The 13,554-nt window shown below is 50.0% G+C and overlaps 1 protein-coding gene across 4 annotated transcripts in view; it reads left to right on the forward strand.

Moving 5' to 3' along the window:
- The window catches only part of SH2B2 (SH2B adaptor protein 2), a 487,294-nt gene that overhangs the window by 219,724 nt on the left and 254,016 nt on the right, over positions 1-13,554 (forward strand). For all 4 annotated transcript variants that reach the window (XM_078679381.1, XM_078679382.1, XM_078679383.1 and 1 more), the window contains one exon: positions 6,982-7,083. In XM_078679381.1, coding sequence (XP_078535507.1) covers positions 6,982-7,083 — 102 coding nt within the window. The remainder of the gene's footprint in view (positions 1-6,981; positions 7,084-13,554) is intronic.

Here is a 13,554-nt window from a genome sequence, read left to right on the forward strand (position 1 = left end):
ACTTCCCCGTACCCACTTAATCTGCATGTCCCCACCCTAAGCAGTGCATTATCGCTGTTCCGTGTCTCTCCCAGTGTATTGTTTCTCCTCACTGTGTACTGTACGCCCCCCTTATAGTCCCATGCCATTATTCTTCCGTGTTTACGTCTCAGTACACCTTCCAAATGCTCTGTCCTTCCCTACAAATTACCACTTACTGTTTAATGCACACGTTCGCTGTGCGCCACTCCTCTCTGTGCAGTGCCACCAAAATGCTCATCACCTTTGCTCTGAACCGTACCTCTCTTTAAATGATCTCTGGTTTACTGCAAGTCTTTGCTTTAATGTGTTCCCCCTCATCCTGAAGCAAGCGTACTGTAAATAAGTACATGTTGCTGTTAATGTCTGCCTGTCTGCCCATCCTGTCTTCATTACCTCAGCTGCTGTCTAAGGCCCTCCTAGGGTGGAGTAGCCCCCTCCCATTCCTTGCTTGGATTTTTTTTTCTCTTTCGTCTTGTCAGTTGGTGATGACCTGAAACTTTCTCCTCCTGTCCTTTCACCCTCCTACCCAACGCGCATCCCAAGAGAGGGACCCGTACTGAGCATGCGATGCTTCTACATCCTTTACCCCTAGGGAGAACCAGCAGCAAATCAGGTCGTTTCAGGATTCGCTGCTGCCTTTTCATGCTGTGTTAGCCGCATGTACATGTTGTTGCTGGTTGGTGGGTGAATCAGGGTGACCTAACAAGAAGCAGTTCCTTGCACAGGCCCGCTGAACGCGTTTTTGTAACAACGGCGCGCACACTTTTGTCATATTTTCATTGAGTTTGATATGGAAACTTAAAACGCCTCTTCATTAACCCCACTATAATCAGAATTTATAACATGTCTCCACACTTACAGCCCCCATACGATTTGGAATACTGCCTTTTGAATTCTTTTAATGTAAGGGAAGGTGCTAATTATCGTATGCTCTTAATTTATATTCTAAAATCCCTTATTGTAAGGGTTGCATTGATGAGTCTTATTTAGTTTGATGGCAGTAAGGACCTTTACGCAGTTTCTGCTTTAGTGGTACGCAGGGGCATTTAAGATGGGGTTAGCACCTCAATGGCTTTATAGCATATGGGGCACCTGTTTGAACTCTTACGTGTATGTGATAACACACGTAATATTCATTTCCTCTTACATCGCTTCTTTTGCTGTGTTGTCTGAAACCCCCTGTATAATACACAGCACCTCTAATCCATTGCGGGGGTTTCTTCTCTCCCTATGTGATAGGAAAGGCCCTTGCCGCCCCATTTGTTGAATTATATTAGCTCGAGGGCCAAGTACAACAGCTGTGGGTTTTCTCTCCAATCTGGCCTTATAGTAAGGAAGCATCAGACATGGAAAAATCAGGAGAGGACGTAGTCTCAACCTAGAGTCGTGACTGAGAACAATATGAAAGCAATTTGTCTTTTGGCGATTTGTGCATTAGTACTTCGACAACTTATTTGTTCAGTGTAGCTTTTTATGGTGCAATGTAATGCACTACACTGGTATCTGTGGAATGAAATCAGTGGGTTATGGGCATTTACATGTTATTAGCTAGTGATGAGGGAGTGCAGTGTGTACCCTGAGATTTGAAGTCGGGTTGAGGGGTTGTCAAGTTGAAGGCTGATTTGTAGAGGTGATTTTCTGTTGCTTTCCAGTTGCTGGTATGTAAGGAGTGTGGTTTGAGAGTGACTTTAATTTTGACAGGTCTTGGGCAGCCACCATGAAATCAGGGCTCTGGATTCTGCAGACTTTTGCATGTATATTTTCATTGCACTTCTGGTTAATCTGCGTCAGATTGTGGACTGGTTGTGAACATTTGCTTGTGTGCATCGCTCAGTAACTGATGTGCTAATACAGGGTTGTCGCCATCAACACCAATCCAACAATAATCAGAAACTGCACCCTATTAACCGGCATTCCTGAAAACAGCGCCTCTGCTAAGATCAAAACTCAACGTTGGCTCTGATCTCGTTTATGGCTGACATCAACAAAGTTTTGGGAGCAGATTTGAACAACGTGTAGTTGGTGAACAAGTTCAAGTGCTTACAGCCACATACACACAGCCACATACACACAGCCACATACACACAGCCACATACACACAGCCACATACACACAGCCACATACACACAGCCACATACACACAGCCACATACACACAGCCACATACACACAGCCACATACACACAGCCACATACACACAGCCACATACACACAGCCACATACACACAGCCACACACACAGCCACACACAGCCACACACAGCCACACACACACAGCCACACACACAGCCACACACAGCCACACACACACACACACACACTCTCTCTCTCTCTCTCTCTCTCTCTCTCTCTCTCTCTCTCTCTCTCTCTCTCTCTCTCTCTCTCTCTGTCACCATCAGTCGTCCGTGCACGCTTTTACCGGGCCCAAACACCACCAGCTGTCAGTGCACACTTTCATCAGACACACGCTTCCACCAGGCACACACACCACCAGCCATCAATGCACAATTTCTACAGGCACACACACCACCAGCCATCAGTGCACACATCAATTGTTAACGCATCCACAAATAACTATTGTAGCAATCGCAGTATGGCGCACTTTACTTTCAAACATATTTATCTAAAGCGCAGAATGCCACCACTGCTACAAAAATAAATACACATTTTTTTGGCCTACAATTTATATACTTTTGGTGCAATTGGTGTTGCAATATTAAGCAATGCCAATAGCTCAAACTTAATTAACCCGAGACCTATTGCATTGTAAATGCTTGTTGAACAAAGCAGTGAAAATTTAGCAATGATTGCAGAAACGACGAGACTCTCTTTCAAGGTGCATGATGGGATTTGTAGGAGGTTGGTGACTACGAGGGATAATTGTAGTCTGACAAGTTTGTATATATCACGTGCTTGCGCCACAAATCCGTTGATGACGGCTCACCTGTGAACAAGGCTACCGATGTAGCTGAAACGCGTCAGGGAAAGGATTATTTAGCTGTCCTGTTGCAGAATAAAGCACTTGTTAATTCCAATGAATCTGGTGTCCGGCGCGCCTCTACTTGGTTTAGAAGCTGTTTTGGATGTTTATGGAGGTTGTCCGCCCCCATGCACCGTGACTGCCTTGTTTGCGGTCCATGCTCCCTGCGGACGCTTTGCGGTGGAATGTATATATATATATATATATATATATATATATATCTCCATATACTGTATCTATTTGTTTCCCTATCCCTTGGCTCTCCTCCCCCTCTGTCCTGTATCCCACCTGATACTACTGTAAAGCGCTTTGATACCCTCACAGGTCTGGTTCGCGCTCTATGAAACACTAAAAAATATATATATTTATATATTTATATATATATATATATATGGCAAAAGACTTTGTCCTTTTCTATCTCTCCGTGGATGACACTTTGCTAATCCTATATTTAAAGACTTTGATAGAAAAACAGACATTTGAGGTGAGCAGATCTAGAGTGTCGCTGGTGTTGAGAGTGCTCTAACAGGAGCTGCTTTCCACCTAAATTTGAGAACTACCCAGAGTTCTCTCCTTCTTTTTTGCATAATTTATGTGTCACTCTATGCCTGAAAGGGTTTTGTTTTGACTTATACTGGGTGCTCCCTTGTGTCTGGACAAAGCTATACCTCTCTGAAGAGCTCTAAGTAGAGGGTTGGGAGGAGGAGGGGGGGGAGGGGGAAGAGGAGAGAGGAGGGGGAAGAGGAGAGAGGAGGGGGAGGGGGAGGGGGAAGAGGAGGGGGAGGGGAAAGAGGAGGGGGAAGAGGATGGGGAGAGGGAGGGGGAAGAGGAGGGGGAGGAGAAGGGGGAGGGGGAAGAGGAGGGGGAGGGGGAAGAGGAGGGGGAGGGGGAAGAGGAGGGGGAGGGGAAACAGGAGGGGGGAGGGGGAAGAGGAGGGGGGAGGGGGGAGGGGGAAGAGGAGGGGGGAGGGGGAAGAGGAGGGGGGAGGGGGAAGAGGAGGGGGAAGGGGAAGAGGAGGGGGAAGGGGAAGAGGAGGGGGAAGGGGAAGAGGAGGGGGAAGGGGAAGGGGAAGAGGAGGGGGAAGGGGAAGGGGAAGAGGAGAAGGAGGGGGAAGGGGAAGAGGAGAAGGAGGGGGAAGGGGAAGAGGAGGGGGAGGGGGAAGAGGAGAAGGAGGGGGAGGGGTAAGGGGAGAAGGAGGGGGTGGGGGAAGGGGAAGAGGAGGGGGAGGGGGAGGGAGAAGGGGAAGAGGAGAAGGAGGGGGAAGGGGAAGAGGAGAAGGAGAGGGAGGGGGAAGAGGAGGGGGAGGAGAAGGAGGGGGAGGGGCAAGAGGAGGGGGGGGAAGAGGAGGGGGAGGGAGAAGGGGAAGAGAAGGAGGGGGAAGGGGAAGGGGAAGAGGAGAAGGAGAGGGGGGGTAGAGGAGGGGGAGGAGAAGGAGGGGGAGGGGCAAGAGGAGGGGGAGGGGGAAGAGGAGGGGGAGGGGTGGAGGGGGAAGGGGAAGAGGAGGGGGAGGGGCAAAAGGAGAGGGAGTGGGAAGAGGAAGGGGAGGGGGAAGGGGAACAGGAGGGGGAAGGGGAAGAGGAGGGGGAAGGGGAAGAGGAGGGGGAGGGGGAAGACGAAGGGGGAGGGGTAAGGGGAAGAGGAGGGGGAAGAGGAGGGGGAAGGGGAAGAGGAGAAGGAGGGGGAGGGGGAAGAGGAGGGGGAGGGGGAAGAGGAGGGGGAGGTGGAGGTGGAAGGGGAAGGGGAAGAGGAGGGAGACGGGGAAGGGGAAGAGGAGGGGGAAGGGGAAGAGGAGGGGGAAGAGGAGGGTGAGGGGGAAGAGGAGGGGGGACAGGAGGCGGAGGGGGAGGGGGAAGAGGAAGGGGAAGGGGAGGGGGAAGGGTTGGGAAGTGGAAGAGGAGGGGGAAGGGGAAGGGTTGGGAAGTGGAAGAGGAGGGGGAAGGGGAAGAGGAGAGGGAGGGGTAAGAGGAAGGGGGAGGGTGAAGGGGAAGAGGAAGAGGAGGGGGAGGGGGAGGGGGAAGAGGAGGGGGAAGGGGAAGAGGAGGGGGAAGGGGAAGAGGAGAAGGAGGGGGAAGGGGAAGAGGAGAAGGAGGGGGAAGGGGAAGAGGAGAAGGAGGGGGAGGGGGAAGTGGAAGAGGAGAAGGAGGGGCAGGGGGAAGGGGAAGAGGAGAAGCAGGGGGAAGGGGAAGAGGAGAAGCAGGGGGAAGGGAAAGGGGAAGAGGAGGGGGAGGCGGGGAAGAGGAGGGGGAGGCGGAAGAGGAGGGGGAGGCGGAAGAGGAGAAGGATGGGGAGGGGGAGAAGGAGGGGGAAGAGGAAGGGGGAAGGGGAAGAGGAGGGGGAGGGGGAAGAGGAGAAGGAGGGGGAAGGGGAAGAGGAGGAGGAGTAGGGGGAGGGGCAAGAGGAGGAGGATGGGTGGAGAGGGGAGGGGGAGAAGGAGGGGGAGGGGGAAGGGGAGGAGGAGGGGAGGAGGAGGGGGAGGGGCAAGAGGAGGAGGAGGATGGGTGGAGGGGGAAGGGGAAGAGGAGGGGGAAGGGGAAAGAGGAGGGGGAGGGGGAGGGGCAAATGGAGGGGGAAGAGGAAGGGGAGGGGAAAGGGGAAGGGGAGGGGGAAGAGGAAGAGGAGAGAGGAAGAGGAGGGGGATGGGGGAGACTAAGGGGGAGGAGGAAGAGGTGGGGGAGGGGAAGAGGAGGGGGAAGGGGAAGAGGAGGGGGAGGGGGAAGATGAAGAGGAGGGGGAAGAGGAGGAGGGAGGGGGAAGAGGAAGGGGAGGGGGAAGAGGAGGGGGAAGGGGAAGAGGAGGGGGAAAGGGAGAGGGAGAGGGAGAGGTTAATATACAGCTTCCCTGATCTGACCTGTTTAATTTCTGAATATCTTGATAATGTAATGTGTGATCAACACTATGGGATAGTTGTGAGATATATAACAGCGTGGGACCTTTGCTGGCTACTTCTCGAGTGTGATTAGTTGTGGGAGTGAGTTTGTTGGTGACTCCCATTTCTCAAACTTGAGGACGAGAGATTATTAATTGTGTTATTGCAGTGACTCCACTTTTGTGTAGGCTTCGCAGTCAGGCTTGTATACATACATTTGTCGCAGTCAAAATAAATGTGATCAAATAACGTTTTATTTTGAGCAACTGTACTAATAAACTCACATTTACACATTTATTACTACAGTGCAAATGACAAATTCCAGTTTGTACCCACAGTAGAAAGAACCGGAGACCAACACTGTTTGATGCCTCACAATTGGGTTAGAAGGCCTGTTCAATGTAATTTCTTACTCGGCAAATGGTACCCGTAGCATCCTGGTTTAGTTTAAAAAGCTTTTCCTAACACAAATAAAACTGAAAAATGTCATATACAGATGTGTAAAATAATATATGCCGTTTGTTCCCATTGTAGAGGGGTATCATAATGCACACCACTGCCGCCCACACACTCCACAATGATAATAAGTAGCCTATTACACTGTACACATCTGCACATATACTATATATGCAATAGGATATGCTGCTAGTTGTTTCTTTTTTCTGTCTCTAAAAAACCTTTTTTTAAAGATAATTACATAAAGGAACTTTAGGCTAGTTGGGATTGCCTCTTATAGTGTAGTCCAGTCGCAACACAGGCCAGCTGCACAACAAACTAGTCTCACTCATGAAGAGTTCTGCTGTTCTTTTCTTTTTCTTTACTTCTTTGTAAGTAAAAAAGACTTTATATGAAAAATAATTTAAATAAGGAACTTTATAGAGTTATTAGTAAACATCAATAGTCCTACCAGATTGAAAATGTGTCAGTTAAATATCTTGCAGTGCGGCTGCACCATTTCTTATTAGACAACTGAAGCAGCATGACAAATCCACTTTACAGTTTTATACCTATTTCCTACAGCATTTAGTGACAACTGTCTCTATTACCTGTTTGACTTACTGTAGCATGTATTTACAAGACAAAATAACATTTCTAAAAATGTGAATCTTTATTTCAGTCTTCCAAGCCCAAGGTCAGCATCCCACTCTCTGCAATCATCGAGGTCAGGACCACAATGCCTCTTGAAATGCCAGATAAGGACAACACTTTTGTATTGAAGGTAAGATTCTATCCGCTATCAATGAAGGCCCGTGTTGAGAGAGAAGAAGATTGGCAAAAGGCTACTGTAGGGCATCACAAAGGAGTGTGGTCTGGAAGCTGTTTTTTGGTGGCTAAAAGTTTAACACTGTGAAGACTCTGGTAATGTCGTGGTTCAACCAAAGTCAAAATAAGCAGAAAAGAGCAGGTTGCAATAGCATTGTATACATCACTAATGGTACTTTGTTCAAAGCAATGTTTCCTAATGAGAGAGGCAACTGAAGACATTCCAAAATGCGGATAGCTATTTATTCCAGGGTTAATGTGCATTGTGGTCTCTTCTTCTAAGTGTATTGATTATGAATGTTAAAATGGGTTTTGTTCCGTATTGTGTGCCATTTGACTGTATCCCTGTCTGTCAAAACAGCGTTGCTCATAGCTGATATATGTACCTAATGGCACAGGCTCATTCCGAGAGAGAAATACACACAGTTGTAGAGTAACCGAGTCACTGCGGTGCTAGGCCCCACTTTCTAGAGCATTCAGAGATCTGTTGATGTTTGAATCCCATGCTAATAGAAACATTATGACCAAATACCCCTCCCACCGGGCTAAGCAACTTTAAACTGGATTTCTGCAATCAAGCTGAATCATTTTTGCAGTTTCTTTCCACCCACTCATTTCTGAACAGTACATCGCTTGCTACTTACAACAAGGTCAAAGCTTATGATTTCATTCTCATCCTTAAACCTCTTTCATTCAACACTAAGCATTAACATATTACTCAGACAATGCCGATCTATGTACAACCGTCCCCACCACCCTCTTACATGGGCCCAGAAAAAAAAATCCTATCACTTAAAAAAAAAAAAAACTCTAAAATTCCGCCTTCATTCCATGACCAACTCTACAATGACCTTGAACTCCTACTATACTCAAATTCCTTCAGTCATCGAAATGAGTCTCGTGGTATTCAATAATGTGCAGCAATTTATCTGCAACAGTCATAAATCATAATTTAAAAAACACATGGAGAAAAAATAAATAACTATGCATCAGTTTACTGCTCCACTAAATAACCCAAATTCAACCGCTCTTAGAATTGATCACCTTATACTACACTCCGAGGCTGAAAACACTCATTTACACAGTGAACAATCTTCTCACCCCACCCCCCTCTTTGTTTGCCATCTCCTCGACTTTCCCCAATTAATTTTATTTTGAAATCCCAAAAATTAGAATTAGCCATAATTCCCTGTTAACTGCTCATGCTACCTCATAGGACGTGCGACCTTTGCTCAACTCTGAATCCAGACTAGCTACCTTTTTACTAATCTCACCAGCTGTATTCATCTCTATAATTAAACAAGCATTTACAATGCAATGGTTTTGCCTTTGTTAAAGTTAGAGCTATTGGCATTGCTCTTGACATTATTTTTATTTATGTTTTTTTTAACATAAATAAATGGCATTGTCATTTACAATGCCACTAGCTTGATCTCTCGCAAATGACACACACAAACACACACACAGCCCCCACACACACACACCGAGCCCCCCACACACACAGCCACAAAGAGCCCCCCACACACACACAGCCACACAAAGCCCCCCACACACACAGCCACACAAAGCCCCCCACACACCCACACAGAGCCTTCCACACACACCCACACAGCACAAGCAGGCAACAGGGGCACACGGAGGCACAAGCAGGCAACAGGGGCACACGGAGGCACAAGCAGGCAACAGGGGCACACGGAGGCACAAGCAGGCAACAGGGGCACACGGAGGCACAAGCAGGCAACAGGGGCACACGGAGGTACAAGCAGGCAACAGGGGCACACGGAGGTACAAGCAGGCAACAGGGGCACACGGAGGCACAAGCAGGCAACAGGGGCACGAAAACTGAGGCACAAGCAGGCAACAGGGGCACACGGAGGCACAAGCAGGCAACAGGGGCACACGGAGGTACAAGCACACGGAGGCACAAGCAGGCAACAGGGGCACACGGAGGTACAAGCAGGCAACAGGGGCACACGGAGGTACAAGCAGGCAACAGGGGCACACGGAGGCACAAGCAGGCAACAGGGGCACGAAAACTGAGGCACAAGCAGGCAACAGGGGCACGAAAACTGAGGCACAAGCAGGCAACAGGGGCACAAAAACTGAGGCACAAGCAGGCAACAGGGGCACAAAAACTGAGGCACAAGCAGGCGACAGGGGCACGAAAACGGAGGCACAAGCAGGCAACAGGGGCACACGGAGGCACATGCAGGCAACAGGGGCACACGGAGGTACAAGCAGGCAACAGGGGCACACGGAGGCACAAGCAGGCAACAGGGGCACGAAAACTGAGGCACAAGCAGGCAACAGGGGCACGAAAACTGAGGCACAAGCAGGCAACAGGGGCACGAAAACTGAGGCACAAGCAGGCAACAGGGGCACGAAAACTGAGGCACAAGCAGGCAACAGGGGCACGAAAACTGAGGCACAAGCAGGCGACAGGGGCACGAAAACTGAGGCACAAGCAGGCGACAGGGGCACACGGAGGTACAAGCAGGCAACAGGGGCACACGGAGGTACAAGCAGGCAACAGGGGCACACGGAGGCACAAGCAGGCAACAGGGGCACGAAAACAGAGGCACAAGCAGGCAACAGGGGCACGAAAACTGAGGCACAAGCAGGCAACAGGGGCACGAAAACTGAGGCACAATCAGGCAACAGTGGCACAAAAACTGAGGCACAAGCAGGCAACAGGGGCACGAAAACTGAGGCACAAGCAGGCGACAGGGGCACGAAAACGGAGGCACAAGCAGGCAACAGGGGCACACGGAGGCACAAGCAGGCAACAGGGGCACACGGAGGTACAAGCAGGCAACAGGGGCACACGGAGGCACAAGCAGGCAACAGGGGCACGAAAACTGAGGCACAAGCAGGCAACAGGGGCACGAAAACTGAGGCACAAGCAGGCAACAGGGGCACGAAAACTGAGGCACAAGCAGGCAACAGGGGCACGAAAACTGAGGCACAAGCAGGCGACAGGGGCACGAAAACTGAGACACAAGCAGGCGACAGGGGCACGAAAACTGAGGCACAAGCAGGCGACAGGGGCACGAAAACTGAGGCACAAGCAGGCAACAGGGGCACGAAAACTGAGGCACAAGCAGGCGACAGGGGCACGAAAACGGAGGCACAAGCAGGCAACAGGGGCACGAAAACGGAGGCACAAGCAGGCAACAGGGGCACACGGAGGCACAAGCAGGCAACAGGGGCACACGGAGGCACAAGCAGGCAACAGGGTCACGAAAACAAGCACAAGCAGGCAAAAGGGTCACAAGCAGGAATTGTAATGTAGACGGGGCTGAAGTGGAGAACGGTCAGTAGGGAAGTAGTGCGGCTGGTGCAGTGGTACCAGGCCGAAAGGTGAGAGGGGCTGTCTGCACCCCAGTTTGGACAGTTTCCACTACCTAACAGGGATTGGTGGGAGGGGGGCGTACTTCTTGCTTGCTTTAGGGCTGTTACATCGGGGACGCAGTGCACGCTCTTGCCTGCTGCCACCGGGACACGACAACAGGCAGGGAGAGGACAGAGAAGCCAGAGGAACATGTGTAGACTCAAAAAACAATGCACCAGGCTTATAAGACGGCAGAGCAGCATGTGTGGCATCAAAAAACAATGCAGCAGTCTTACAAGACAGCAGAGCAGCCAGAGGAACACGAGTAGCCTCTAAAACAATGCACCAGAGCAGCCACAGGAACATGTGTGCCTCAAACACAAAGGGCTTATTGCCACTAATTACAAACATTTTAATGAAAGATTTTGGCAGTATGGATGCAACAAATAAATAAACAAAAACTTCGTTTTAGACAGACATCAGATCAAGCGGTGGGTCAAAGAATTTGCTTTACAAACTACTATTGTACAGTAGGATCCGCAGGTCTGCGCACATTCACTACAATTATCACGTAGTCCAAGTGGCCCTGACCCGGAGTCAACTGAATTTCTTGAAGTTAAAAAAATCTCAATACTTGAATCACCCACTATTGGAATGTACAAATAACTGTTTACTTTTGTGCAACAATATATTCAATGCAACTCAAAGATCACCATATTTGCAGCATCTATTGTATTTTTAACTCTTGCCAATCACTTAAGCTAGTACATAATGTGTATTTGCAGCTCTTAAGCACTGGCAAAATCAATATGCCTCGGCTCTGTGACTGAGATCCATCAGCTTGGTCACTGGCTTTTTGTAATGCCGTACAGTGGGGTAATTTCCCCTCAATGCTGTGCAATATGGTTACAAAACAATAAGTGTGATGACACGACTGACATGTCATTCTGGTGATATGTGTATCACGACCCATGCAGGTACCTTGTCAAAGCATAGAGATTCGGCTTTAGGCAGACTCCTATTGTTGTGTTCTATGTCTGGAAGGAATAACAGAAAACGCACACAGGTACCTAAATACTGGTCAGGTCATGTCACATGATGGGTGAGGCCTACAATATTAGTTTACATGTTTTAAGCCACCCTTAATTACATAGGCCATGCCTCTTGGATAGGATTCCTTGCAGGTCACCCAAAGCACTGCTCAAAAGAGTGACCGAGGGCTTACCTGACCAGGCCTCCATGTTGCTGCATGTAGATGCTTTCCTTGCCTTCACCCGCACAGATCTCCGAAGCAGAGGTATCCACAGTGCAAAGAACCAGACACAAGTCTGAGGAGTTTGATGGCACCGGATCCACACCATAAATGTACACACAACCTCTCCTGACGTCCTCCAGTAACCAGTCTCCGGCCGCCCTAATCAGCGGGAGGAGGGCGGGAACAAACACGGACAGCGGGAATGCCCTCATTTCCGTGGGTACTGAAGGGGCCATGAAGCTGCCTTCTGTGCTTACCACCGCTTGGAAAAAAGTTTTAAAAAACCAGCCACATATACACAACTACGCAGACACAAAAACTACTCGCCGAATCAACATACATGCACCTACAGAACTATACGAACACAACTACGTAGGTGCAAAACCTACACACGGGAATCAAGTCAACATACATACATGCACCTATACACACACGCACAACTATATACACACAACTACGAAGACACGAAAACCACACGCGGAATCAACATACATGCACCTACACAACTATACACACACAACTACGCAAGTACGCATGCACAAAACTACACACGGGAATCAAAACCCACACACTTGAATCAACATACATACACCTATACAACTACGCATACACACACAATTACGAACATTCACATACACGGGAACACAGACACTTACACAAACGCACAATACTACAGCCGGTTCAGAAGGCACAGATACTTCGAGGGGTAGTGAACCAGCTGCACTCCATATCACTACAGATTAGTCAGGTTGTAATGCAGGGCTGTCTTTGGACAGCGTGTGTTGTACAACTCGCCCGTTTGTTTCTGTGCATTAATCCAACTAGGATTTCTTGTGTGACTAACTGCAAACGCAGTGATGGGGCCTGCAAGGGACCACATACCTGCCTGTGTAAACGCAGTGTGCCAGTACTGTAAAGGCAGTTAACACCTTGGAAAAATTACATGGGGGTAGCAATCAGCATCCATGGGATGGCTGCCTTCTCCCGGTCATGCCGAGAGAGCGGTCATTCAATGCCTCGCAACCAGCGAAGTGGTGGAAACCCACTGAGATAGCGGCCCCTCGCATGGGCACCGCTCCGAGGCAAGGGCCTTGGGTACTTCTCAGGAGGCGCCGAGGCGGTGAACCTACTCTCCTATAACCACAAATCAAGTTCTGACTGAGCAGCCCTCGGTGGCCGCGTGCAAGAGCTTGCAGGGAGCCGGCCCCGGCTCTCAGATGCAAATATGCGGCGGAGAGGAAGGAAGCCGTCGCACCTCTAACAGACTGAACGCACTCGCCGCATTACTCAGTCTGTGATTTACTCCTCGGGCCGTCTGGCTTCCAGGGTGGGGTGAGGGATGCCTGCCAGTCACACCTCGGATGCCCTACCTTCGGCACACTGGATTACAGCGAGCGCTATCACTCCGGCCGTGCCTGGTTCAGTGAGGCGGTCTGACTCAGTGTGAGGCGGGAAGGGCGCAGAGCCCAGCGGAGCCGGCGGCCCCCTCTGAGTCAGGGGCACCTGTATAAGAGCGGGGCTCGGGGCGCAGGGACGAGGTTTGAGAATATTCAAGCTGTCAGAGGTGAGGATGGGGATCCCAAGGCCGGTGCACGTCAGGATCTACGCGGGATGTCTTTTGCTTTTACTGGCCCTGGGGCAGAGCGTGGCCCTGGAGGACATGCAGCAGAGACTGGCATTCCCACGGCTGCTGGGGCAGCCGAACAACCTGGACTTCAGCCTCAACCAGGTAACGCTATCACGCTTCGCCTCGCCTGCTCCTATTATGTGCGGCTTTAGCAGTGCTGCATAGACAACGCTGTCACTGTTACTTCACTCTGAACACCCACCTGCTGCAGTGC

The sequence above is a fragment of the Lissotriton helveticus genome, chromosome 3_1, assembly GCF_964261635.1.
Source record: "Lissotriton helveticus chromosome 3_1, aLisHel1.1, whole genome shotgun sequence".
NCBI lineage: Eukaryota > Metazoa > Chordata > Amphibia > Caudata > Salamandridae > Lissotriton > Lissotriton helveticus.